Source organism: Aythya ferina, assembly GCF_964211825.1.
Source record: "Aythya ferina genome assembly, chromosome: 36".
Lineage (NCBI taxonomy): Eukaryota > Metazoa > Chordata > Aves > Anseriformes > Anatidae > Aythya > Aythya ferina.
The window spans coordinates 349,828-377,246 of record NC_140333.1 but is presented as its reverse complement, the minus strand read 5'-3'; the positions used below and the strand labels follow the sequence as shown (position 1 = coordinate 377,246).

Genomic DNA, 27,419 nt, shown 5'->3' with positions numbered 1-27,419 from the left:
CGTCACCGTCATCCCGGCCTCCGTCGTCGCCCCCCCGCGGCCTCCACTTGGGGACCCAAATCGTCACCCGCTCCGTCCTGGCCGCCGCCGTCGCTGCTTCATCCTCATCCTCCTCATCCTCCTCATCATCTTCGGCCTCGACCCTGCCTCCCCCTCGCCTCCAGCCCCCCCCCCTCCAACAAATGCCCCCCCCCCAGCCTCCCAACCCGGCCTCCGCCGTCCTCCAGCCTCCCCCTCCCCTCCAAGCCATGCAGCAGCCCCCTCCCCAAAAGGGAGGCCGCCTCCTCCCCCAGCAGCCTCCCCCCCTCCAAATCAAGATCCTGCCCCCCCCGGCCTCCACCTCCCAAATTTGGGCCTCCCCGAGGCCTCCACCACGGGGGGGGGACCCCAAAATTCGGCCTCCGCCCCCCAGGAGGCCGCCGGGCAAGGGGGGGGCGGAGCGGGGGCGGCCTCGCCGGAGGCCGTGGAGATGATCGCCGGGGACGTGGTGCCGGAGGTAACCCGGGGGGGGGTTTTGGGGGGGAATTTGGGGATTTGGGGGAAAATTGGGGGGTTGGGGGGGTTGGGGGGGGTTTGGGGGGGTTTAGGGGGGGGTTGGGGGAGGTTTGGGGGGAATTGGGAAAATTTGGAGGGAATTTGGGGGAAAATTGGGAAAATTTGGGGAAAAATGGGGGAAATTTGGAAATTTCAGGGATTTGGGGAAATTTCAGGAGTTTGGGGGAAATTTGGGGGAAATTTGGTGATTTTGGGAAAAATTGGGAAAATTTGGGGGAAAAATTGGGAAAATTTGGGGGAAAATTGGGAAAATTGGGGGAAATTTGGAGGGATTTGGGGGAAAATTGGGGGGAAAATTGGGGGGAAAATTGGGAAAATTTGGGGGAAATTTCGGGGATTTGGGGTAAATTTGGAGGGATTTGGGGTAAATTTGGAGGGATTTGAGGAAAAATTGGGAAAATTTGGAAATTTCAGGGGTTTGGGGAAATTTCAGGGGTTTGGGGGAAATTTGGAGGGATTTGGGGGAAAATTGGGAAAATTTGGGGGGAATTTGGGGGAAAAATGGAGAAAATTTGGGGGGTTGGGGGAAAAATGGGGGAAATTTGGAAATTTCGGGGATTTGGGGGAAATTTCAGGGTTTGGGGGAAATTGGGGGAAATTTGGTGATTTGGGGGAAAAATTGGGAAAATTTGGGGGAAAAATTGGGAAAATTTGGGGGAAATTTGGAGGGATTTGGGGGAAATTTGGAGGGATTTGGGGGAAAATTGGGGGAAAATTGGGAAAATTTGGGGGAAATTTCGGGGATTTGGGGAAAATTTGGAGGGATTTGAGGGAAAATTGGGAAAATTTGGAAATTTCAGGGATTTGGGGGAAATTTCAGGGGTTTGGGGGAAATTTCGGGGGTTTGGGGGAAATTTGGAGGGATTTGGGGGAAAATTGGGAAAATTTGGGGGGAATTTGGGGGAAAAATGAAGAAAATTTGGGGGGGTGGGGGAAAAATGGGGGAAATTTGGAAATTTCAGGGATTTGGGGGAAATTTCAGGGGTTTGGGGGAAATTTGGGGAAAATTTGGTGATTTGGGGGAAAAATTGGGAAAATTTGGGGGAAATTTGGAGGGATTTGGGGGAAAATTGGGGGGAAAATTGGGAAAATTTGGGGGAAATTTCGGGGATTTGGGGTAAATTTGGAGGGATTTGAGGGAAAATTGGGAAAATTTGGAAATTTCAGGGGTTTGGGGGAAATTTCAGGGGTTTGGGGGAAATTTCAGGGGTTTGGGGGAAATTTCAGGGGTTTGGGGGAAATTTCAGGGGTTTGGGGGAAATTTCAGGGGTTTGGGGGAAATTTCAGGGGTTTGGGGGAAATTTCAGGGGTTTGGGGGAAATTTCAGGGGTTTGGGGGAAATTTGGAGGGATTTGGGGGGAATTTGGGGGAAAAATGGAGAAAATTTGGGGGGTTGGGGGAAAAATGGGGGAAATTTGGAAATTTCAGGGATTTGGGGGAAATTAGGGGAAAATTTCGGTGATTTGGGGGAAACTTCAGGGATTTGGGGGAAATTTGGAGGGATTTGGGGGGAAATTTGAAGGGATTTGGGGGAATTTAGGGAAAAAATGGGGGAAATTTGAAGAGATTTGGGGGAATTTAGGGGAAAAATGGGGGGAAATTTGGAGGGATTTGGAGGGATTTAGGGGAAAAATGGGGGAAATTTGGAAATTTGGGGGATTTGGGGGAAAGTTGGGAGAATTTGGGGGAAAGTTGGGAGAATTTGGGGGAAAGTTGGGAGAATTTGGGGGAAAGTTGGGAGAATTTGGGGGAAAGTTGGGAGAATTTGGGGGAAAATTGGGAGAATTTGGGGGAAAATTTGGAGGGATTTGGAGGAATTTAGGGGAAAAATGGGGGAAATTTGGAAATTTCAGGGATTTGGGGGGTTTGGGGGAAATTAGGGGGATTTGGGGGAAATTTCGGTGATTTGGGGGAAAAATTGGGAAAATTTGGAGGGATTTGGAGGAAATTTGGGGGAAAAATTAAGAAAATTTGCGGGGTTTGGGGGGGATTTGGGGGAAAATTGGGAGATTTGGGGGGAAAATTGGGAGAATTTGGAGGGATTTAGGGGAAAAATTGGGAAAATTTGGAAATTTCAGGGATTTGGGGGAAATTTCAGGGATTTGGGGGAAATTTGGAGGGATTTGGGGGGAAAATTTGGGGACTTTCGGGGGGGTTTCGGGGAGGTTTGTGGGAAATTTGGGAAAATTTGGAGGAAAAAATAGGAAAATTTGGGAGATTGGCAGAAATTTGGGAGATTTGGGGGGAAAATTGGGAAAATTTGGGGGGTTTGGGGGAAATTTGGGGGGTTTGGGGGAAATTTGGAGGGATTTGGGGGAAATTTGGGGAGAAAATCGAGAAAATTTTGGAGGTTTGGGGGGGTTGGGGGGAAATTTTGGGGATTTGGAGGAAATTTGGAGGGATTTGGGGGAAAAATTGGGAAAACTTGGAAATTTCAGGGATTTGGGGGAAATTTCGATGATTTGGGGGAAATTTGGAGGGATTTGGGGAAAATTTGGGGAGAAAATCAAGAAAATTTTGGAAATTGGGGGAAAATTGGAGGGATTTGGGGGAAATTTGGGAAAATTTGCAGGGATTCTGGGGAAATTTGGGGGAATTTGGAGAGATTTGGGGGAAATTTGGGGGAATTTAGGAATTCCTGGATGGATTTTGGGGTCTTTTGGAAGGATTTTGGGGTCTTTTGTAAGGATTTTGGGGTCTTTTGGCAGGATTTTGGGGTCTTTTGGAGGGATTTTGGGGTCATTTAGTGGGATTTTGGGGTCTTTTGGAGGGAATTAAGAATTCCTGGGTGGATTTTGGGGTCCCTTTGAGGGATTTAGGAATTCCTGGGTGGATTTTGGGGTCTTTAGGAGGGATTTTGGGGTCACTTTGAGGGATTTTGGGGTCTTTTGGAAGGAATTTGGGTTCACTTTGAGGGATTTTGGGGTCTCTTTGAGAGATTTTGGAGTCTTTTGGAGGGATTTAGTAATTTCTGGGTAGACTTTGGGGTCATTTAGAGAGAGTTTGGGGTCACTTTGAGGGATTTATGAATACCTGGGTGGATTTTGGGGTCTTTTGGAAGGATTTTTGGGTCACTTTGACAGATTTTGGGGTTTCTTGAAGTGATTTAAGAATTCCTGGGTGGATTTTGGGGTCTATTTGAGTGATTTTGGGGTCTCTTTGTGGGATTTAGGAATTCCTGGATGGGTTTTGGGGTCTCTTTGGGGGATTTGGGGGTCTTTTGGAGGGATTTTGGGGTCTTTTGGCGGGATTTTGAGGTCTTTTGGAGGGATTTAGTAATTCCTGGGTATATTTTGGGGTCATTTAGAGGGATTTTGGGGTCATTTAAAGGGATTTTGGGGTCACTTTGAAGGATTTCTGAACTCCTGCCTGGATTTTGGGTCCTTTTAAGGTCCTTTAGGATCTCCTGGACCCCTTTTAGGATCCCCCATCACTCCTTTAAGACCCCAAAACCCCTAAAACCCCCAGAACTTCCCCAAAAAACCCCAAAACTCCCTTTTTTTTCTCCCCCCCCAGGTGGAATCCCCCACCCCGATGTCCCTGGAGCTGGTGGCCGAATCCCCGGCCCCCGGCCCCGAATCCCCCCGACCCCGTTGCGTGCGTTCGGGGTGCGACAACCCCCCCGTGCCCAGCTCCGACTGGGACAACGAGTACTGCAGCAGCGAGTGCGTGGTCAAACACTGCCGGTAAGACCCCAAAAAAAACCCTAAATCCCCCTTTTTCGCCCCAAAACCCTCCCCGTCCTCCCCGCCCTATAAAAAACCCCGTAACTCGCCCCCGTTTCCGCCCCCAGGGACGTCTTCCTGGCCTGGCTGGCCGCCCGCAACGCCAGCACCAGCGTGGTTTTCGTCAAATAAGCCGGGTTTCGCCCCAAAAATCCACGCCCGCCACCCCAAAAGCCGAAGGAAACCCCGATGCGCCTTTTGGGGTAAATTCTCCCCGTTTCGAGCCAAACCAAAAACCTCCATCCCCCTCCTTCGCCTTCCCCACGCCCCAAAACCTCCCCACCCCAAATCTCAGCACCCCAAAACCCGGTATCGACCCTAAAAATGTTATTTCCCCGAAAAAAAACACGTCCCCGTTCCCTAAAAACCCCAAATTTATTAAAATTCGCCCCGCCCTTGACTTTTTTCCCCCTTTTTTCACATATTTTTGGGTTTGGAGATGATCCCGTCGGGGTAATGCTGCTTGAACTGCGCCACCACATCGGGGTCGAGCAGGTGGATCCCGTCCAGCTGGTTCCCCAAGGTGATCCTGGGGCGAAAAAGGGCTTTTTTGGTTAAAATCCTAAAAAAAAAGGTTAAATGGGGCGGAAAAGGGTTTATGGGGTCGCTCACCAGTTGGGCTGGACGTTATGGGGTCGCCCAAAAAGCTCGATTTTTCGGGTGCCGGGGGAGAGGCGCTCGATCATCCCGTAAATCTCATCGGGTTTATGGCTGGTGGAGCGAACCTAAAAGGGGATTTGGGCTCAGTTTGTAGGATTTTGGGCCATTTGGGGGCGTTTTGGGGTTTTTCCACTCGCCTCGGCCACGATGACGTCGCAGTCCAAGCCCCGGTTGAAGCCTTGGGGGTTTCCCTTCACCCCGACCTGGAGGGGAATAAAAATTTGGGGTTTTTAGCGGGGTTTTTGGGGTGGTCGGGGGCGTTCTCGGAGAAGATTTGGGGTCGTTTCGGGCGGATTTGGCGCCGTTTTGGGGTCTTGAGGGCACTTTGGGGTGGTTTAGGGCTGTTTTGGGGGCGTTTGGGGGAAATTCTGGAGGTTTTGGGGTCGTCTCAGGGGTTTGGGGGCATCCCAAAGGGGTTCGGGGGCATTTTGGGGGGGTTTGGGGCCGTTTTGGGGTCATTTGGGGCCATTTTAGGGGGGGTTGGGGCCATTTTGGGGTCATTTGGGGCCATTTTGGGGTCATTTGGGGCCATTTTGGGGTATTTGGGGCCATTTTGGGGTCGTTTGGGGCCATTTTTGGGGTCTTTTTGGCGTCCATTCCTGAGGGTCTTTTTTTGGCGTCGATTTTGGGGTCTTTTGGCGTCGATTTTGGGGTCCTTTTGGGGTGTTTTGGGGCCGTTTTATTTTGGGGCGCATTTTTGGGTATTTTGGGGCCCGTTTTGGGGTATTTTGGGGTCTTCTAAGGCTATTTTATTTTTCTGGGGTATTTTAGGGCCATTTTGGGGTCTTTTGGGGTCAACTTTTGGGTATTTTGGGGCCATTTCAGGGTCTTCAGAGGTCATTTTGGGTTTTTGGGGGGTATTTTGGGTACATTTTGGGGCATTTTGGGTTCTTTTGGGCTCACTCTTTTTTAGACGTCTTAAGGGGCCATTTTGGGGTCTTTAGGGGCCATTTTGGGATCTTTAGGAACCATTTTTTTCCCCTAGGTTATTTTGGGTCCATTTCAGGTTCATTTTGGGTAATTTTCAGGGTCCATTTTTGGGTATTTTGGGGCCGTTTTGGGTTCTTCCGGTGCCAATGTTTTTTAGAGGTCTTTTGGGGCCATTTTTGGGTCTTTAGGGGCCCTTTTTGGGTCTTTAGGACTCATTTTATTTTCCTGGGCTATTTTGGGTCCATTTCAGGTTCATTTTGGGTAATTTTCAGGGTCCATTTTTGGGTATTTTGGGGCCGTTTTGGGTTCTTCCGGTGCCAATGTTTTTTAGAGGTCTTTCGGGGCCATTTTTGGGTCTTTAGGGGCCGTTTTGGGTCTTTAGGACTCATTTTATTTTCCTGGGCTATTTTGGGTCCATTTTGGGGTCAATTTTAGGGTATTTTGGGGCCATTTTGGGGTCCATTTTTGGGTATTTTGGAGCCACTCTTTTAGAGGACTTTCAGGGCCATTTTGGGGTCTTTAGTGAGCATTTTGGGGTCTTTAGGGGCCATTTTGTATTCCTGGGGTATTTTGGGTCCATTTTGGGTCTGTTTTGGGTCCATTTTGGGGTATTTTTGGGGCCGTTTTGCGTTCTTTTGGGCCCGCTCTTTTTTTAGACATCCTCAGGGGCCGTTTTGGGGTCTTTAGCGGCCGTTTTTGGGGCGTTTCAGGCCCTTTGGGGGATCTTTAGGAACCGCGTTTTTTTCATTGGACATTCCGGGTCGATTTTGGGGCCGTTTCGGGGGATTTTGGGGCCGCCTACCAGGCAGTGCTCCTTGCCGTGGTTGAGCCAGTGGCCGGTGCGGCCGGTGCGGATGATGCGCTGCAGTTGATTGGTCTTCACCCAAATGATCTCGTCCACCCTCTCGTACCTGGATGGTCGGGGGCGTGGCCAGAGAGGGCGTGGTCACGAGGCGGGCGTGGCCTAAAAGGGCGTGGTCAAAAAGGGGGCGGGGCTTCCGGGTACTCACCCCCAGAGGTTGAGGCACTCGCGGCCCAGCTCCATCGCCCTGTTCAAAGAGGTCGACCACGGAGGTCCAATTAGGGAGGTTAATTAAAAAACGACCTTCTGGAGGTCCAATTAAGGAGGTTAATTAAAAAGGAGCTCCAGGAGGACCTCCTGGAGGTCCAATTAAGGAGGTTAATTAAAAAGGAGCTCCAGGAGGACCTCCAGGAGGTCAAAAGGAAGAGGTCAACCATGGAGGTCAACCATGGAGGACCTCCAGGAGGTCCAATTAGGGAGGTTAATTAAAAAACGACCTTCTGGAGGTCCAATTAAGGAGGTTAATTAAAAAGGAGCTCCAGGAGGACCTCCAGGAGGTCCAATTAAGGAGGTTAATTAAAGAGGACCTCCAGGAGGTCAAAAAGAAGAGGTCGACCATGGAGGACTTCCTGGAGGTCCAATTAGGGAGGTTAATTAAAAAGGACCTCCTGGAGGTCCAATTAGGGAGGTTAATTAAAAAGGACCTCCTGGAGGTCCAATTAAGGAGGTTAATTAAAGAGGACCTCCTGGAGGACCTCAAGGAGGTCAAAAGGAAGAGGTCAACCATGGAGGTCAACCATGGAGGACCTCCAGGAGGTCCAATTAGGGAGGTTAATTAAAAAACGACCTTCTGGAGGTCCAATTAAGGAGGTTAATTAAAAAGGAGCTCCAGGAGGACCTCCTGGAGGTCCAATTAAGGAGGTTAATTAAAGAGGACCTCCAGGAGGTCAAAAAGAAGAGGTCGACCATGGAGGACTTCCTGGAGGTCCAATTAGGGAGGTTAATTAAAAAGGACCTCCTGGAGGTCCAATTAAGGAGGTTAATTAAAAAGGACCTCCCGGAGGTCCAATTAAGGAGGTTAATTAAAAAGGACCTCCTGGAGGTCTAATTAAGGAGGTTAATTAAAGAGGAGCTCCAGGAGGACCTCCAGGAGGTCAAAAGGAAGAGGTCAACCATGGAGGTCAACCATGGAGGACCTCCAGGAGGTCCAATTAGGGAGGTTAATTAAAAAACGACCTTCTGGAGGTCCAATTAAGGAGGTTAATTAAAAAGGAGCTCCAGGAGGACCTCCTGGAGGTCCAATTAAGGAGGTTAATTAAAGAGGACCTCCAGGAGGTCAAAAAGAAGAGGTCGACCATGGAGGACTTCCTGGAGGTCCAATTAGGGAGGTTAATTAAAAAGGACCTCCTGGAGGTCCAATTAAGGAGGTTAATTAAAAAGGAGCTCCAGGAGGACCTCCTGGAGGTCCAATTAAGGAGGTTAATTAAAGAGGACCTCCAGGAGGTCAAAAAGAAGAGGTCGACCATGGAGGACTTCCTGGAGGTCCAATTAGGGAGGTTAATTAAAAAGGACCTCCTGGAGGTCCAATTAAGGAGGTTAATTAAAAAGGAGCTCCAGGAGGACCTCCAGGAGGACCAAAAGAAGAGGTCGACCAAGGAGGACCACCAGGAGGACCTCCAGGAGGTCCAATCCAGGTTGACCTTCAAGAGAACCTCCTGGAGGCCCAAATTAGGAGGCCAACCAAGGAGGATCCCCAAGAGGATCTCCAAGAGATCCAATCAAGGAAGACCTCCAAGAGGATCTCCAAGAGGTCCAACCAAAGAGGATCTCCAAGAGATCCAACCAAGGAAGATCTCCAAGAGATCCAACCAAGGAAGACCTTCAAAGAGAACCTCCAGAAGGTCAACCAAAGAGGATCTCCAAGAGATCCAACCAAGGAGAACCTCCAAGAGGATCTCCAAGAGGTCCAACCAAAGAGGATCTCCAAGAGAACCTCCAGAAGGCCAACCAAAGAGAACCTCCAAGAGATCCAACCAAGAGATCCAATCCAAGAGAACCTCCAAGAGGATCTCCAAGAGGTCCAACCAAAGAGGATCTCCAAGGAAGACCTCCAAAAGAACCTCCAGAAGGCCCACCAAAGAGGATCTCCAAGAGATCCAACCAAGAAGACCTCCAAGAGGATCTCCAAGAGGTCCAACCAAGGAGAACCTCCAAGAGGACCTCCAGAAGGTCAACCAAAGAGGATCTCCAAGAGATCCAACCAAGAAGACCTCCAAGAGGATCTCCAAGAGATCCAACCAAGGAGAACCTCCAAGATGACCTCCAAGAGGTCCAACCAAGGAGGATCTCCAAGAGAACCTCCAAGAGATCCAACCAAGGAGGATCTCCAAGAGATCCAACCAAGGAGGATCTCCAAGAGATCCAACCAAGAAGACCTCCAAGATGACGTCCAAGAGATCCAACCAAAGAGGATCCCCAAGAGAACCTCCAAGAGGTCCAACCAAAGAGGATCTCCACCCAAAGAAGATCCCCAAGAGCTCCACCCAAGGAGGACCTCCAAGAGGACCTGGAGGTGTCCCCCCCTACTCACCTCCCGGTGACCCAGAGGAAGAGGAAGCCCTCGTCCTGCAGGACGGGGATGTTGAGGCGCCGCATCTCGTCGTCGGTCAGCGTGCCGTAGGGCAGCTCCATGTGGATGTCCCAGGGCGGGTCGGCCATCACCACCGCGAACTTGCCCAGGATGCTGACGTCCAGGTAGCGGATGTCGCAGCAGATCCACTGCCAGGAGAAGAACGGGGTGAAAAAACGTCCCCATGGAGGTCTACCAGCACCAAAACTCCAGTTTGGGGTGAAAAACGCCCTCTCGGAGGTCTGCCAGCACCAAAACTCCAGTTTGGGGTGAAAAACGCCCTCTTGGAGGTCTACCAGAAAAGGTAGGTTCTACTTAGGGTGAGGAACGTCCCCATGGAGGTCTACCAGCACCAAAACTCCAGTTTGGGGTGAAAAAGGTCCCCATGGAGGTCTACCAACATTGTAACTTCAATTTGGGGTGAAAAACGTCCTCTTAGAGGTCTACCAGAAAAGGTAGGTTCTATTTGGGGTGAAAAACGTCCTCATGGAGGTCCACCATCACCATCATAGGTCCCATTTTGGGTGAAGAACACCCCGATGGAGGCCCACCACCACCATAACTCCGATTTAGGACGAAAATACACCCAAATGGAGGCCCACCACCATCTTGTATTCTACTTTTGGGGATGAAGAACATCCCGATGGAGGTCCACCACCATCTTAGGTTCTATTTAGGATGAAAATATGACCCCATGGAGATCTTCCACCACCATATCTCCAATTTAGGATGAAGAAACATCCAAATGGAGGCCTACCACCATCTTAGCTCCATCTTAGGATGAAGATACACCCAAATGGAGGTCCACCACCATCTTAGCTCCAATTTAGGATGAAAATACGACCCCATGGAGGTCCACCACCATCTTAGGATGAAGATACATCCAAATGGAGGCCTACCGCCATCTTGTATTCTACTTTTGGGGATGAAGAACATCCAAATGGAGGTCCACCACCACCATAACTCCAATTTAGGATGAAAATACATCGTGATGAAGGTCCACCACCATCTTAACTCCAATTTAGGATGAAGATACATCCAAATGGAGGTCCACCACCATCTTAGATCCAATTTAGGATGAAAATACATCCAAATGGAGGTCCACCACCATCTTAGGATGAAGATACAACCAAATGGAGGCCTACCACCATCATATCTCCAATTTAGGATGAAGATACATCCAAATGGAGGCCCACCACCATCTTAGATCCAATTTAGGACGAAAATACACCCAAATGGAGGCCCACCACCACCGTACCTCCAACTCAGGCTGAAGAACGTCCCCCCGGGATCCCCTACCTGAGGCGGGAAGAGGCGGTCGGCGCCGGCGTCGGGCTGCGGCCGGGCGAGCTCCTGGCCGTGGTCGCGGCCCGGTGGCGCGGCGGCCTCGGCGCCGGTGCCGGCGGCGGCGGCGGCGGCCTCGGCGCAGGCGTCGATCTCGTAGTGGACGTACTTGCAGGTGTCCATGTGGAAGCAGGTGTTGAGGAAGGAGCAGTCGCCCAACGACTCGTCCGTGTGCTTGTTGATGATCCTCCTGGTGGCCCGCCAGAAGGTGACGACCCCCCCGTAGACGTTTTGGGTCAAAACGCGACGATTTTGGGGTGTTTTTTGGGTGTTTTCTCACCGGAAGTGGAGCTTGCGGCACGGCCGCTCGGCGCCCGTGGCCTTGACGCACTCTTCCTTGGTGCCGTGGTCGCAAAACTCCTGGACCTGCGCCCGGCCCCGCGAGCGGAACTTCTCCACGATGGACTGCTCCTTGGCCGTGGTGGTGTTGAGGAGCTCCAGGATCTCCTGGCTCACCTGGAAAAGGGGACGGGAGACCCCCAAGGGGGCGTCTCCAGGGTTTTTTTGGGGGTTTTTGAGGGTTTTTTGGGCGCGGCGCGGCTTGGCGGGAGATCAACGGTTTGGTTCGTCGAGGTTTTGGGGTGAAAACATCTCAAAAACCTCAACCTTTGATGTCCCTCAAGACTTTTGGGGTGAAAACATCTGGAGAACCTCAACCCTTGACGTTCCTCAAGACTTTTGGGGTGAAACCATCTCAAGAACCTCAACCCTTGATGTTCCTCAACACTTTTGGGGTGAAAACATCTCAAGGACCTCAACCTTTGATGTCCCTCAAGATTTTTGGGGTGAAAACATCTCAAGAACCTCAACTCTTGAGGTCCCTCAAGGTTTTTGGGGTGAAACCATCTAAAAAACCTCAACTCTTGATGTTCCTCAACACTTTTGGGGTGAAAACATCTCAAGAACCTCAACCTTTGATGTCCCTCAAGATTTTTGGGGTGAAAACATCTCAAGGACATCAATTCTTGATGTTCCTCAAGGTTTTTGGGGTGAAACCATCTAAAAAACCTCAACTCTTGATGTTCCTCAACACTTTTGGGGTGAAAACATCTCAAGAACCTCAAGTCTTGAGGTTCCTCAAGGTTTTTGGGGTGAAAACATCTCAAAAACCTCAACCGTTGATGTTCCTTGAGGTTTTGGGGGTGAAAACATCTCAAGAACCTCAACTCTTGAGGTCCCTCAAGGTTTTTGGGGTGAAACCATCTAAAAAAACTCAACTCTTGATGTTCCTCAAGATTTTTGGGGTGAACCCAGCTCTTTCTTGAGGTTTTTCTTGGTAGAACCTCAAGAACCTCAACCCTTTTGGTGCCATCAAGACATCCCTCAAGACTTTTGGGTCAAACCCAACTCTTTCTTGAGGTTCTACCAAGAAATGTTGAAGAACCTCAACCTTTTAGGTGCCACCAAGCCATCCCTCAAGACTTTTGGGTCAAACCCAACTCTTTCATTGACTTTTTCTTGCTAGAACCTCAACATTTTTGGTGCCACCAAGACGTCCCTCAAGACTTTTGGGTCAAACCCAACTCTTTTCTTGACTTCGTCTTGGTAGAAACTCAACCTCTGAGGTGCCACCAAGACGCCCCTCAAGACTTTTGGGTTCTTTGGGTTAAACCCAACTCTTTCTTGAGGTTTTTCTTGGTAGAACCTCAAAAACCTCAACCCTTTTGGTGCCACCAAGACGTTCTCCAAGACTTTTGGGTCAAACCCAACTCTTTCCTTGACTTTTTCTTGCTAAAACCTCAACCTTTGAGGTACCACCAACCCCCCCGAGATGCCACCAACGCCCCCCAAACCCTTTTCACCACCGTCCAACCTTCTTGCTCTGCTGCTCCTTGGTGGACTGCTGGCTGAGCAAACTCTCAATCTCCAAATCCACGTCGGACGCTTGCTTCCGCGACTTTTTGGCCGACTCCTTCCCGATTTCGGCGGCCAAACCGGCGCCGCCGGGGCCGCCGGGGCCACCGGGGCCACCGGGGTCTTGCTCGGCTCGCCGTTTCCTCCCGGGGCCGTCGGCGTCGCCGTCGCCGGGCCGTTCGGCGCCGGTCATGGCGGCCAACTTGGAGTGGTCGGCGTAGGTCACCAGGGTGGGCCCTTCGGCCAGCAGCCCCCGCCGCACCTCGATCAGCTCCTGGGCGGCGAATTTCTGCAGCAGGCTCTCCACCGTCCGCGGGGCGGCCGGCGCATCGGGCTGTTTGGGTGGAAATCACGGGATTTTGGGGCTTTTTCTGGATTTTTTCCGATTTTTTTCCGATTTTTTTTGGATTTTTTTTGCATTTTTTTGCGTTTTTTTTGCATTATTGCATCGTGGTTTGGGCATTTTGGGTGGGATTTTGAAGCTACTGTGAGCTAAGTGGTCGGCGTCTATACGTATGGGAAATTTGGGGAGATTTGGGGCCTTTTTTGGATTTTTATCATTTTTTTTTTTTCATTTTGGGGATTTTTTAATTTTTTTTTGCATATCTGTGCTTTTTTTGGGGGGATTCTTGGGGATTTTGGGGGCTTGGTTTGGGGAGTTTGGTTGATTTTGGGTCTACCGTGCGCTAGGTGGTCGTCGTCTACAAGTGTAGGAAATATGGAGGAATTTGGGGGCTTTTGGGGGATTTTATTTTATTTTATTTTTTATTTTTTTGATTTGGGGGGAATTTTGGGGGGAATTTTGGGAGATTTTGGGGGATTTGGGGGAGATTTTGGGGTGTTTTGGGGCTTGGTTTGGGTTGATCTTGGGTCTACCGTGCGCTACGTGGTCGGCGTCTACAGGTAGGGGAAACTTGGGGAGATTTGGGGGCTTTTGGGGACTTTTTGGCTTATTTGGGATTTTTTTTGGATTTTGGGGGATTTGGGCCGTTCGGCGCCGGTCATGGCGGCCAACTTGGAGTGGTCGGCGTAGGTCACCAGGGTGGGCCCTTCGGCCAGCAGCCCCCGCCGCACCTCGATCAGCTCCTGGGCGGCGAATTTCTGCAGCAGGCTCTCCACCGTCCGCGGGGCCGCCGGCGCATCGGGCTGGTTGGGGCGAAATCGCGGGATTTTGGGATTTTTTCTGGATTTTTTCTGATTTTTTTCCGATTTTTTTTGGATTTTTTATCGATTTTTTTGCGTTTTTTTTGCATTATTGGGGCTTCGTTTGGGCATTTTGGGTGGGATTTTGAAGCTACCGTGAGCTAAGTGGTCGGCGTCTATAAATGGGGAAAAATTGGGGGAATTTGGGGCTTTTTTTGGATTTTTATCAATATTTTTTTTGGAATTTTGGGGATTTTATTGGATTTATTTGCGTTTTTTTTGCTTTTTTTTGCATTATTGGGGCTTCGTTTGGGCATTTTGGGTGGGATTTTGAAGCTACCATGCGCTAAGTGGTCGGCGTCTATAAATGTGGGAAATCTGGGGAGATTTGGGGCTTTTTTTGGATTTTTATCAATTTTTTTTTTTCAATTTTTTGGATTTTTTTTGATTTTTTTGGATTTTTTTGCATTTTTTTGGGCAATATTGGGGCTTCGTTTGGGCATTTTGGGTGGGATTTTAGGGCTACCATGCGCTAGGTGGTCGGCGTCTGTAAGTATGGGAAATTTGAGGGGTTTTGGGGCTTTTTTTGGATTTTTTTTTTTTTTTTTGAATTTTGGGGATTTTTTTAATTTTTTTTGCCTTTTTTGTGCTTATTTTTTGGGGATTCTTGGGGATTTTGGGGGCTTGGTTTGGGGATTCTCCGTTGATTTTGGGTCTACCGTGCGCTAGGTGGTTGGCGTCTACAAGTGGAGGAAATATGGGGGAATTTGGGGGCTTTTGGGGGATTTTATTTTATTTTTTTAAATTTTTTTGATATTTTATTGATTTTGGGGGAATTTGGGGAGATTTTGGGGGATTTGGGGGGGGATTTTGGGGGATTGGTTTGGGAAGTTTGGGTTGATCTTGGGTCTACCGTGCGCTACGTGGTCGGCGTCTACAGGTAAGGGAAATTTGGGGGGATTTGGGGCTTTTGGGGGATTTTTTATTGATTTATTGATTTTTTTGATTTTTTTTTTGCTTTTTAGGGGATTTTGGGGGCTTGGTTTGGGGATTTTGGGGCTTCTTCGGGGGATTTTGGGTGGGATTTGGGGGCGACCATGCGCTAGGTGGTCGGCGTCTACAAGTGGGGGAAATTTGGGGGGATTTGGGGTCCCCTTGAGATATTTTGGGTGAGATTTCAGCTATTTTGGGTCCCTTTGGTACATTTTGAGTGGAATTTCAGCTATTTTGGGTCCCCTTGGTCTGCGTTGGTGGGGGTTTTGGCGATTTTGGGTCCTCTTGATACATTTTGGGTTGGACTGTAGCTATTTTGGCGTGCCCTTGGTCTGTTTTGGGTGGGTTTTCAGCAATTTTGGGTCCCCTTGGTCTATTTTGGGTGGGATTTCTGCCATTTTGGGTCCCTTTGGTGCATTTTGGGTGGGATTTCAGCTATTTTGGGTGGGATTTCTGTCATTTTGCCCCCTCCCTGCCTATTTTGGGGAGGAATTTTGGCTATTTTGGGTCCCTTGGATGCATTTTGGGTGGGATTTCGGCTACTTTGGGGTCCGCTTGATATATTTTGGGTGGGATTTGGGCTATTTTGGGTCCCTTTGGTATATTTTGGGTGGGATTTCAACAATTTTGGGTCCCTTCCGTGAATTTTGGGTTGGATTTCTGCTACTTTGGGGTCCCTTTAGTATATTTTGGGTGGGATTTATGCCATTTTGGGGTCCCTTTGGTGAATTTTGGGTTGGATTTCTGCTACTTTGGGGTCCCCTTGGTCTATTTTGGGTGGGATTTCAGCTATTTTGGCATCCCCTTGATATATTTTAGGTGGGATTTGGGCCATTTTGGGTTCCTTGGGTGCATTTTGGGTGGGATTTCTGCCATTTTGGGTCCCTTAGGTGTATTTTGGGTGAGATTCCAGCTACTTTGGGTCTCTTTGATGCATTTTGGGTAGGATTTCTGCCATTTTGGGGTCCCTTGGGTGTATTTTGGGTGGGATTTCTGCCATTTTGGGTCCCTTTGGTGAATTTTGGGTTGGATTTCTGCTACTTTGGGGTCCCCTTGGTCTATTTTGGGTGGGATTTCTGCCATTTTGGGGTCCCCTTCGTATATTTTGGGTGGGATTTCTGCCATTTTGGGTCCCCTTGATATATTTTGGGTAGAATTCCTGCCATTTCATACCCCTTGCGTGCACTTTACGCAGGATTCCTCCCCTATCCGCCCCCCTCCCTCTACCCTAGGTGCATCCGGGACCCCTTTCACCCCCTTTATTACCAAATTTGGGGTTTCCCACCCCAAAATAAACGCCCAAACTCACGGCAGCGATGGCTCGGCAGATGGCGGCGGCGTCGGTGGGGAGGGGCAGGGCCAGGTCGGCGAGGTGCAGCAGCAGGCGCCGCTCCAGCGCCGGGTCGGGGGCCAAATCCTCTTCCCCCCCAATTTGGGGGCTGCCCCCCCCTCCCAAAATTCCCCCTCCCCCCCCCCCTCCTCCCCCTCCCCCCCCGTCCCCCAAAAAGCCGGGCCCCGAGGGGGGAGGGGGGGCAGGGCTGGAGGTGCGGGGAGGGGGGGGGAGGGAGGGGGCGGCGTGGCGGGGGTCTGCTGCTGCTGGGGGGGGGAGAAAAGGGGTGAAATCCCAGTGAATTGCCCCAAAATCCCACTAATTCCACCAAAATCCCACTAATTCCCAAAAATCCCACTGAATTGCTCCAAAATCCCACTAATTCCCCCAAAAATTCCACTCAATTACCCCAAAATCCTACTGAATTACCCTAAAATCCCACTAATTCCCAAAAATCCCACTGAATTGCCCCAAAATCCCACTGAATTGCCCCAAAATCCCACTAATTCCACCAAAATCCCACTAATTCCCAAAAATCCCACTGAGTTGCCCCAAAATCCCACTAATTCCCCCCAAAATCCCACTGAATTGCCCCAAAATCCCACTGAATTGCCCCAAAATCCCACTAATTCCCAAAAATCCTACTGAATTGCCCCAAAATCCCACTGAATTGCCCCAAAATCCCACTAATTCCACCAAAATCCCACTAATTCCCAAAAATCCCACTGAGTTGCCCCAAAATCCCACTAATTCCCCCCAAAATCCCACTGAATTGCCCCAAAATCCCACTGAATTGCCCCAAAATCCCACTAATTCCCAAAAATCCTACTGAATTGCCCCAAAATCCCACTGAATTGCCCCAAAATCCCACTAATTCCACCAAAATCCCACTAATTCCCAAAAATCCCACTAAATTGCCCCAAAATCCCACTAATTCCACCAAAATCCCACTGAATTGCCCCAAAATCCCACTGAATTGCCCCAAAATCCCACTAATTCCCAAAAATCCCACTGAATTCCATCAAAATTCCACTGATTCCACCAAAATCCCACTAATTCCCCAAAATCCCACTGAATCGCCCCAAAATCCCACTGAATCGCCCCAAAATCCCACTGGATTGCCCCCAAATCCCACTAATTCCCCCCAAAATCCCACTGAATCCCCCCAAACCCCTTGATCTTCAACCCTTAAACCCCCAACTCCCCCTAAACCCCACTTAAACCGCCCAAATCCCCTTAAGCCCCCCAAAATCCCCCTTAAAGCCCCCAAATCCCCCTTAAACCCCCCTAAACCCCCCAAATCCCCCTTAAACCCTCCAAATCCCCCAAATCCCCCCTTAAATCCCCCAAATTCCCCCAAACCCCATTTAAACCCCCCTAAACCCCCCCAAATCCCCTTAAATCCCCCAATCCCCCTTAACCCCCCTAAATCCTCCTAAACCCCCCCAACTCCCCCAAAACCCCCCCAAAACCCCTTGAACTCCCCCCAAATCCCCCCTAAACCCCCCAATTCCCCCTAAATCCCCCCAACACCCCCTAAAACCCCCAAAATTCCCTTGAATCCCCCCCAAATCCCCCTGAACTTAACCCTTAAACCCCCAGCTCCCCCCAAACCCCCCCAAATCCCCCAACTCCCCCCAAAATCCCCCCAAATCCCCCAAATCCCCCCCAAAATCCCCCAAATCCCCCCCAAAACCCCCCAAATCCCCCCCTTTCCCCCCCTCACCCAAGGGGTCCTGCTTCCTCCGCCGCTGCAGCCTCTCCCTCAGGGAGTCGAGCTGCTTCTTGTGGGCCTGGATCGAGCTCCAGGTGTCCGACATCGCCCCCGCCGCCCCCCGGGGGCTTCTGCCCCCTGCCCGGGCCTCTCCCCCCCGGCCCCGGCCTCCCTGAGCCCCTTCACGGCCTCCCCGAGGCCTCCCCGAGCCCTCCCCGCCGCCTCCTCCGTGAAGGCCGCGAAGCCGCGCCCGCCATCTTGGAAGCGGGCGTTGCCACGGCAACCGCCGCCATTTTGTCTCCCGGGCCCTATTCCCCGAGCCGTGTTGCCATGGCAACGGGCGCCATTTTTGTTACTGGCAGCGGGCTCCGGAGCAACGCGCGCCTTTTTGCTTGGCGGCCGCCATCTTGGAGCCGGGCGTTGCCGCAGCAACCGCCGCCATTTTGTTTCTGGTTCCCCAACGGGCGCCATCTTGGTTACTGGCAGCGGGTGCCCGCCATTTTGGGTTCCCGCCCCGCCCCGTTGCCATGGCAACGCCCGCCGCCGCGCGCTGTGATTGGCTCTTCTCCCCATACCCGCCGCCATCTTGGAGACGGGCAACGTCGCCCCCGCCGCCATCTTGCGTGAGGGCAGCCGCCGCCATCTTGTGAGCGAGCGGCGCCCCCCTGAGGGGGAAGAGGGGACAAGATGGCGGCGGCCGCCCCCCCCCACCCCTAAAAACGCGCTTTTTCGCCCCAAAAAAGCACTTTTTAACCACAAAACCCCCTTTTAACCCCAAAAAACGCTTTTTAAGCCCGAAATTAAAAGCGGGAGGCGGCGATAGAGTGAGGAAACGGCTTTAATAGGGCCCCAAGCCCTCGCTCTATGCTATCGGGGGGGGATTTTGGGGTGAAAAGAGGGGATTTTGTGGTGCGGGGGTGTTTGGGTGGAAAAAGGGGGATTTTGGGGTGCGGGGGGGTGGGGTGCAGCCCCTCCCCACCGCACCCCATTTGTTTAATGAGGGTTAATTAGGTCGCGGCGTCCTCGTCCTGGGGGGCTCCTGTGGGAGGTTAGGGGGGTGAAGACCCCAAAATTTTGGGGGTTGACCCCAAAATTTCACCCTAAAATCCCCCAAAATAGCATTTGGGACCCCCCCAAATCCCCCAATTCCCACCCAAATGCCCCAAGTCCCCCCTCAGAAACCCAAATAAACCCCCAAAACCTCCCCAAATCCCCCCAAAATCCCCCCCAGACACCCCAAAAAAACATTTGGGGCAACCCCAAATCCCCCAATTCCCCCTTAAAATCCCTCAAAAGCCCCAATAAACCCCAGAAGCCCCCCAAATGCCTCCCCACTCTCCCCCAGAGTCCCCCCAAAACCCATTTGGGGCACCCCAAATCCCCCCAAATCCCATCCGGGACACCCCAAATCCCCCAAATCCTCCCCAAAATCCCATCTGGGACACCCCAAATCCCCCAAATCCACCCCAAAATCACATCTGGGGCAACCCAAATCCCCCAAATCCCCCCAAAACCCCATCTACGGCACCTCAATCCCCCCAAATCCCCCCAAAATCCCATCTAGGGCATCCCAAATCCCCCAAATTCCCCCCAAAATCCTATCTGGGACACCCCAAATCCCCCAAATTCCCCCCAAAATCCCCCAATTCCCCCCCAGATCCCATCCAGGACTCCCCAAATCCCACAAATCCACCCCAAAATCCCATCTGGGACACCCCAAATCCCCCAAATTCCCCCCGAAATCCCCCAATTCCCCCCCAAATCCCATCCGGGACACCCCAAATCCCCCCCAAACCCCTCCCCGACCCCAAATCCCCCCGAAATCCCCCCAAAATCTTTCCTTACCTGGCCGTGCCCCTACTCCTCCCCCTTCCCCTGTTTTTGGGGGGGTCCCTCGGGGTCTTCTGGGACCCCCCCGGGCTCTTGGGGTCCCTCGGGGGTCCCCGGGGGGGTCTCGGGGGGTCCCCGTTGGGGTTTCGGACCCCAAAAGCAGACGGGAAAAGTCCCCTGGTTCCATCGCTGGGGGGGCTGGGGGGGGAAAGGGGGGGTCAGCACCCCAAATTTTGGGGGTGGGGACCCCAAAAAGGGCCCTAAAGGGGTTGGGGGCAAAAATTGGTAGTGGGGGAGCTCGAAAATGATGGGAAAAGGGGAAAAATCCCAAAAGTTTTTATGGGCGGGGGGAGTTGACCCCAATATATTAAATGGGGAGACCCCAAAAATTTAAATTGGGGGACCCCAAAAACTTAAATTGAGGGACCCCAAAAAAATTAAATGGGGAGAATTCTGTAAAAAAAACATTAAATAGGGAGAATTCCCCCAAAAAAATCTTAAATGGGGGGAAATACCCCAAAAAATGTAGGTTGGGGGACCCCAAAAGTGTTTAAATGGGGAGAATCCACTCAAAAATACTTAAATGGGGGGAAATTGCCCCAAAATCTTACGCTGGGAGACCCCAAAAACCTTAAATGGGGAGGATCTTCCCCAAAAATACTTAAATGGGGGAAATTTCCCCAAAAATCTTAACTAGGGAGACCCCCAAAATAATTAAATGGGGGGAAATCTCCCCAAAACATAGGTTGGGAGACCCCAAAAATCCTAAATAGGGAGGAAACCCCCCAAAAAAACTTAAATGGGGAGAAATTGCCCCCCAAAAAATACATTTAGAGACCCAAAAAAACTTAAATGGGGGTAAATCTCCCCAAAATCTTACATTGGGAGACCCCAAAAAAACGTAAATAAGGGAAATTCCCCTAAAAAAACTTAAATGTGGGGAAATCGCCCCAAAAAAATTACATTTATAGACCGAAAAAAACTAAAATGGGGAAAATTCCCCCAAAAATATTAACTAGGGCGAATCATCCCTAAAATTTTGGGGGTAAAACCCCCAAAAATGGGATTTTTGGGCACCCCAAAACCCTCCTTACCCGCTTCCTGGCGGCCTCGCAGCCTCCGTCCTGGCGGCCTTCCTCCCGGCCTCCTCCTCCTCCTCCTCCTCCTCGGGCCTCCGATTTGGGGTCCCCCCGGTTTTGGGGTCCCCCCCTTACTTCCTCCTCCTCCTCTTCCTCCTCCTCCTCTTCCTCCTCGTGCCGGAGGCCGCCGGCCTCTTCCTCCTCCTCCTCCGAGCCTTCCTCCTCCTCCTCTTCCTCCTCCTCCTCTTCCTCCTCCTCATTTTTGGGATTTTGGGCTCCCCCTCCCAAAATCCGGGCGTCCGACCCCAAAACCCGATCCTCCAACCCCAAAATTTGAGCCTCCGACCCCAAAATCTGCACCTCCGACCCCAAAATTTGGGCCTCCGACCCCAAAATCTGCCCCTCCGACCCCAAAATCTGCCCCTCCGCCCCCAAAATTTGGGCCTCCGACCCCAAAATCTGCCCCTCCGACCCCAAAATCTGCCCCTCCGCCCCCAAAATTTGAGGCTCCGACCCCAAAATTTGAGCCTCCGCCCCCAAAATCCGGGCCTCGCCCCCGCCGCCGGCCTCCTCCAGCCTCTCCCGGCAGAGGGGGCAAGAATTTGGGGTCCCGGCCCCCCCCCGGGACCTCGCCCCCACCCCAAAATTCGGCCGCCCGCACCCCTCGCACCGATGCCGGCGCCCACCGGGGTGGAGGTCGCGGTGAGGGGGGGGAGGCCGGGGCCGGGTCAAAGCCCGGCGGCAAACGGGGCACTGGGGGCGGGGGGAGGGGGTTAATTGGGGGTTGGGGGGCGTTAATTGGGGGTTGGGGGGCGTTAATTGGGGGTTGGGGGTTGTTAATTGGGGGTTCGGGGGCGTTAATTGGGGGTTGGAGGTCATGGGTTGGGTGGTAGAGGCCGGTTGGGTGGTGGAGGACGTCAACCGGGGGTTGGGGGGCGTTAATTGGGGGTTGGGGGGCGTTAATTGGGGGTTGGGGGGCGTTAATTGGGGGTTGGGGGGTGTTAATTGGGGGTTGGAGGTAACTAACTGGAGGTTGGGGGTCGTTAATTGGAGGTTTGGGGTCATTAATTGGGAGTTGGAGGGCGTTAGTTGGAGGTTGGGGGGCGTTAATTGGGGGTTGGGGGGCGTTAATTGGGGGTTGGGGGGCGTTAATTGGGGGTTGGGGGGCGTTAATTGGGGGTTGGAGGTCATTAATTGGGGGTTGGGGGGCGTTAATTGGAGGTTGGAGGTCATCAGTTGGGCGTTGGCCAACGGTTGGGCGTTGTTGGCCATCGGTTGGGTGTTGTTGGCCATCAGTTGGGCGTTGGCCACCAGTTGACCACCGTTGGCCAACGGTTGGGTGTTGTTGGCCATCGGTTGGCCACTGTTGGTCATCGTTGGGCCACTATTGGTCATCAGTTGGCCACTGTTGGCCATTGGTTGGGTGTTGGAGGACATCGGTTGGGCGTTGGCCATCAACTGGACCTTGTTGGCCATCGTTGGGCCACTGTTGGCCATTGTTGGGCCACTGTTGGCCATCGTTGGGCCGTTATTGGTCATCGTTGGGCCACTGTTGGTCATCGTTGGGCTACTGTTGGCCATTGGTTGAGCGTTGGCCATCGATTGGACCTTGTTGGCCATCGTTGGGCCACTGTTGGCCATCGTTTGGACATTCTTGGTCATCGTTTGGCCACTGTTGGTCATCGTTGGGCCACTGTTGGCCATCAGCTGGGCGTTGGAGGTCATCAGTTGGGCGTTGGCCATCACTTGACCACTGCTGGCCATCGTTGGGCCACTGTTGGTCATCGTTGGGCTACTATTGGTCATCGTTGGGCCACTGTTGGCCATCGGTTGGGCGTTGGCCATTGATTGGATCTTGTTGACCATCGTTGGGCCACTGTTGGTCATCGTTGGGCCACTATTGGCCATTTTTGGGCCAGTATTGGCCATCGGTTGGGCGTTGGCCATCGTTGGGCCACTGTTGGCCATCGTTGGGCCACTATTGGCCATTGTTGGGCCACTATTGGCCATCAGTTGACCACTATTGGCCATTTTTGGGCCACTATTGGCCATCAGTTGGGCATTGGCCATCGTTGGGCTACTATTGGTCATCGTTGGGCCACTATTGGTCATTTTTGGGCCACTGTTGGCCATCGTTTGAGCGTTGGCCATCGTTGGGCCACTGTTGGCCATCGTTGGGCTACTGTTGGTCATCGTTGGGCCACTATTGGCCATCAGTTGACCACTATTGGCCATTTTTGGGCCACTGTTGGCCATCAGTTGGGCGTTGGCCATCGTTGGGCTACTATTGACCATCGTTGGGCCACTGTTGGTCATCGTTGGGCTACTATTGGCCATTGTTGGGCCACTGTTGGCCATTTTTGGGCCACTGTTGGCCATCGTTTGAGCGTTGGCCATCGTTGGGCTACTATTGGTCATCGTTGGGCCACTGTTGGTCATCGTTGGGCCACTATTGGCCATCGTTGGGCCACTGTTGACCATCGTTGGGCTACTATTGGCCATCGTTGGGCCACTACTGGCCATTGGTTGAGCGTTGGCCATCAGTTGACCACTATTGGCCACCAATTGACCGTTATTGGCCACCGATTGGCCATTATTGACCCCCAATTGGCCATTATCGACCCCCGATTGGCCACCGTTGCCCCCCACTTGCCCGTTGGCCACCGCTTGCCCCCCGTTGGCCACCGCCGACGGCCTGGCCCCCTCCTCCCCCTCCCGCCCGCCTTCCGACGCCGCGTCGGCTTGCCGAAACGCCCCGCCACCCACCCGGCACCCCTCGGTGGCCACCCGGGGGTGCTCGGTGGCCACCGGGGAGCCCTCGGTGGCCACCTGGGGGGCCCGGGGGGCCACTTGGGGGCTCTTCTGGCGGTGCCGGTGGAGGTGGACCTTGAGGTTGCCGCGGGTGGTGAAACGGTTGCCGCAGACGCCGCAGCCGTAGGGCCGCTCGCCGGTGTGGGACCGCAGGTGGATTTGGCGGGCGCTCTCGCTGCCGAATCCCTTCCCGCACACCCCGCAGCCGTGCCTAAAAACCCCGGAATTCACCCCAAAAAGATGAAGGGGCCGCCCACGGGGTCCCGCGGGGTCGCCCGGCACGGCGGCGGCGGCGGCGGCGCCGTCGGGCGTTCGGCCGCGGGGAGCCGGCGCCAAGCGGTAGGGCGCGGCGATGAGAAAGGCGGCCGGCTCGGTTTTGGGGGGAAAAAAGGGGAAAAAGGGTTTGGGGGGAGGGTTTGGGGGTTTTTTTTTGGGAGGGGGGTGGGTTTTGGGGGGTCCCGGCGCCCCCAAAAGGAGGAGGTGGCGGCAAATCTCCTCGGTCAGCTGCATCTGGCGGAGCTGGCGCTGCCGCAAGACCCGCAGCTCCTCCAGCAGGAGGGGGATGTCGAGGTTTTGGGGCGAAAAAAGGGGGTTTTGGGGGTTCGGGGGGCGGGGCGGGGGCGGGGGAGGCGGGCAGCGGCGGCGCCGGGGGTCCGGTTCGGGGGGCATCACCGTGGAGGAGGAGGAGGAGGAGGAGGAGGAGGTGGAGGAAGGCTCCTTGGCGGCCGGGCGGCGGGGGGCCGGGGAGGCTGCGGGGAGAAAAAGAACCAAATTAGCGGGGTTTTGACCCAAAAGAAACGCCCTCCCCACGAGGCGTGACCGAGGGGGGTTTGCCCGAGGCCGGAGATGCAAAATGGCTGGGATTGTACCCAAAATTGCTGAGATTGTGCCCAAAATCACGGATATTTTGCCCCGAATCGCGGATATTTTGCCCAAAAGAATTGGTATTGTGCCCAAAATCACGGATATTTTGCCCAAAATAAGTGATATTGTGGCAAAATTGCTGAGATTGCGCCCAAAATTGCTGATTCACACCTAAAATTGTTGATACCGTACCCAAAATTGCTGATATTTTGCCCCAAATTGCTGATACTGTGCCCAAAATTGCCAATATTGTGCCCAAAATTGCTGAGATTGTGCCAAAAATTGCTGAGATTGTGCCCAAAATTGCTGATTCACACCCAAAATTGCTGATATTTTGCCCAAAAATGCTGATATTTTGCCCAAAATTGCTGATTCACACCTAAAATTGCTTATATTGTTCCCAAAATTGCTGATATTATGTCAAAAAATACTGATATTGTGCCAAAAATAGCTGATATTGTGCAAAAATAGCTGATATTTCGCCCAAAATTGCTGATATTTTGCCCAAAATTGCTGATTCGTACCTAAAACTGTTGATATCGCACCCCAAAATCCTGAAATTACACCCAAAATCGCAGATTCACCCCCAAAATTGCTGATATTGTACCCAAAACTGATGAAATTCCTCCCAGAATTGCTGACTCAGACCCAAAATTGCTGATATTGCACCCAAAACTGCTCATTCACACCCCAAATTCCTGAAATTGCACCCAAAACCGCTGACATCGCACCCAAAATCGCAGGTTTTGCACCCAAAATTCTCCCCTTCAAGGATTTTCTACCCCCAAAATCGCAGAAATTACCCCCAAAATCACCCCCATAAACAATCCCTCCCTGAACCCCAAAATCCCCGTTATTCACCCCAAAATCCTCTCCCCCTCCCCATATAGGACTCCCCTCTGAGAGGCCCCAAAATCCTCATTATTCACCCCAAAATCAACTCGCATTCCAAATAAACAATTTCCCCCCCCCAAAGCCCCTAAATCCCTGTTTTTCACCCCAAAATCTCCTCCTTGTAAACAATTTTCTAACAGCAAACCCCCCAAATCCCCTTTATTCACCCCAAAATCAATCTCCCGTCCCCGTAAACAATTTCTCCCCTTGCAAAACCCCCAAATCCACATTTTTCACCTCAAAATCGATTCCCCTTCAAAATAAATGATTCTTCCCCTCCCCAGCGGCCCCAAAATCCCCCTTATTCACCCCAAAATCCATTTCCCTTCCCCAGAAACAATTTTCCCACCCCAGAAGCCCCAAAATCCCCCTTATCCACCCCAAAATCGATTCCCCCTCCCCACAGCCAGTTTTCCCCTTAAAAACCCCCAAAATCCCCGTTATTCACCCCAAAACGACCCCTCCCCTTCCACTAAGCAACCCCCCCGTGCAAAACTTCCCCAAAATCCCCATTTTTCACCCCAAAACCCAGCCCCAAGCACGGACAGGCCCCTCGGCCGTCACCCACCTCCCGGCTCGGCCATGGCACCCCCCCCCCCGAAAAGTGACGTCATGATGACGTCACAGCCGGGGGGGGAGGGGGTCCTGAGGGGGGTTTGGGGGAATTTGGGGGGATTTGGGGCGGATTTTTGGGGCGGATTTTCAAGGATTCGGGCAAGTTCGAGGGGGGGATTTAAGGGGGGCTGTGGGGGGTCCTGGGGAGTTTTGGGGGCAATTTTTAGGGATTTGGGGTCTTTTGGGGGAAATCCTGACAGGATTTTTATTATTTTGTGGCGTTTTTGAGGGTTTTAAGAGTTTTTTGGGGGGTTCTGAGTGCATTTGGGGGAGTTTGGGGGTCTTTTGGGGGAAATCCTGACAGGATTTTTGTTATTTTGTGGAGTTTTGGGTGGTTTAAAAAGTTTTTTGGGGGGTTCTGAGTGGATTTGGGGGAGTGTGGGGGTCTTTTGGGGCAGATGCTGACAGGATTTTGCTATTTTGAGAGAGTTTTGGGGTCTTTTGGGGGAAATCCTGACAGGATTTTTGTTATTTTGTGGAGTTTTGGGTGGTTTAAAAAGTTTTTTGGGGGGTTCTGAGTGGATTTGGGGGAGTTTTGGGGTCTTTTGGGGCAGATCCTGACAGGATTTTGTTGTTTTGGGGTGTTTGGGGGGAAATCCTGACAGGAATTTTATTATTTTTGGGAGTTTTGGAGGGTTTTAAGAGTTTTTTGGGGGGTTCTGAGTGGATTTGGGGGAGTTTTGGGGTCTTTTGGGGCAGATCCTGACAGGATTTTGTTGTTTTGGGGTGTTTGGGGGGAAATCCTGACAGGAATTTTATTATTTTTGGGAGTTTTGGAGGGTTTTAAGAGTTTTTTGGGGGGTTCTGAGTGGATTTGGGGGAGTTTGGGGGTCTTTTGGGGCAGATCCTGACAGGATTTTCTTGTTTTTGGGGAGTTTTGGGGTGTTTGGGGGTAGATCCTGACAGGATTTTGTTATTTTTTGAGGCTTTTGGAAGATCCTAAAGACATTTTTAAGTGTTCCTAAGCTTTTTGAGGCGGTTGGGGGGGTCCCGATGCTTTCCGAGCCCACCCCACAACTTTTTTGGGCCATTTTAACCAACTTTTCCCCCCTTAACCCCCTCACCCATTTCCCCCCCCGACCCCATTTCCCGACCCCGCAACACGCGGGGGACCCCGAAGGACCCCCCTGACCCCTCCACCCCCCCAAAAACCCCCAAAATCCTCACAAATCCCCCCAAAAACCACCTCCCCCCCCACCCACCGTGTCGGAGCGGCTGAGGCCGGCGCTGCTTGCGGCGAGACATCGGGGGGGGGGGGGGCCACAAGGCAGGGGGGGGCCACCTCCTGTCCCCAACCCCGGCCCCTCGGGGACACGCCCCCCCCCCTTTTTTTTTTTTCCTTAAAATTCCTTTATTTGCCCTTTTTCCCTCAGCTTTTGTCCCTTTTAACCCTTTCCTTCCCTCCTCCCCCCCCCCACCCCCCCCCGCAGTCCCCAATGGACTCGGCGGCCCCCGGGGCGGTTGCTAAGGGGAACGGCGCCGTTGCTATGGCAACGGCGCCGTCGCTAGGGGAGGGCGGCGTTGTTGCTAGGGGGCGTTGCGCTGTTGCTAGGGGGCGGAGCGCCGTTGCTAGGGGAGTTGCGCTGTTGCTAGGGGGCGTTGCGCAGTTGCTAGGGGGAGGGACGCGGTTGCTAGGGGGTGGAACGC

The 27,419-nt window shown here is 52.3% G+C and overlaps 3 protein-coding genes and 1 long non-coding RNA gene across 6 annotated transcripts; 2 read left to right on the top strand and 2 right to left on the bottom strand.

Annotated features, from left to right (window-relative positions):
* Positions 1 to 2: 2 nt before the first annotated feature.
* Positions 3 to 4,680, top strand: TOX4 (TOX high mobility group box family member 4; the record flags this gene model as incomplete). The annotated part of the gene is given in 4 exon segments (XM_084502067.1): positions 3 to 345; positions 348 to 496; positions 4,072 to 4,241; positions 4,349 to 4,680. Coding segments are annotated over 4 exon segments (726 nt in total), but the record flags the coding sequence as incomplete, so codon positions are not given.
* On the bottom strand, positions 4,637 to 17,832 carry METTL3 (methyltransferase 3, N6-adenosine-methyltransferase complex catalytic subunit). 3 transcript variants are annotated; one of them, XM_084502114.1, is made up of 12 exons: positions 17,692 to 17,832; positions 15,945 to 16,231; positions 13,493 to 13,645; positions 12,459 to 12,701; positions 10,926 to 11,101; positions 10,601 to 10,835; positions 9,263 to 9,450; positions 6,881 to 6,919; positions 6,673 to 6,781; positions 5,078 to 5,143; positions 4,893 to 5,005; positions 4,637 to 4,809 (listed from the first exon to the last, which is right to left on the bottom strand). In XM_084502114.1, exons 1-12 carry the CDS (start codon positions 17,783 to 17,785, stop codon positions 4,698 to 4,700), a joined length of 1,815 nt encoding a protein of 604 aa, XP_084358240.1. In that variant the 5' UTR covers positions 17,786 to 17,832; the 3' UTR covers positions 4,637 to 4,697. The 3 variants fall into 3 exon arrangements, with proteins under 3 accessions (XP_084358240.1, XP_084358238.1, XP_084358239.1); XM_084502112.1 differs by lacking the exon at positions 13,493 to 13,645 and having other exon boundaries at positions 12,459 to 12,833; XM_084502113.1 differs by lacking the exon at positions 13,493 to 13,645 and having other exon boundaries at positions 12,459 to 12,833; positions 15,945 to 16,228.
* LOC311426034 lies at positions 14,475 to 15,948 on the top strand. The gene is made up of 2 exons (XR_014686497.1): positions 14,475 to 15,359; positions 15,526 to 15,948. It is a non-coding gene; the product is annotated as an uncharacterized lncRNA (long non-coding RNA).
* Positions 17,833 to 18,499: 667 nt separating the features above from the next.
* SALL2 (spalt like transcription factor 2) lies at positions 18,500 to 27,017 on the bottom strand (the record flags this gene model as incomplete). Its single annotated transcript, XM_084502066.1, has 4 exons — positions 18,500 to 18,718; positions 19,525 to 19,707; positions 20,604 to 24,148; positions 26,975 to 27,017. The coding sequence occupies 3 exons, from the start codon at positions 27,015 to 27,017 to the stop codon at positions 19,537 to 19,539; spliced, it is 3,759 nt and encodes a 1,252-aa protein (XP_084358192.1). The 3' UTR covers positions 18,500 to 18,718; positions 19,525 to 19,536.
* Positions 27,018 to 27,419: the final 402 nt, after the last annotated feature.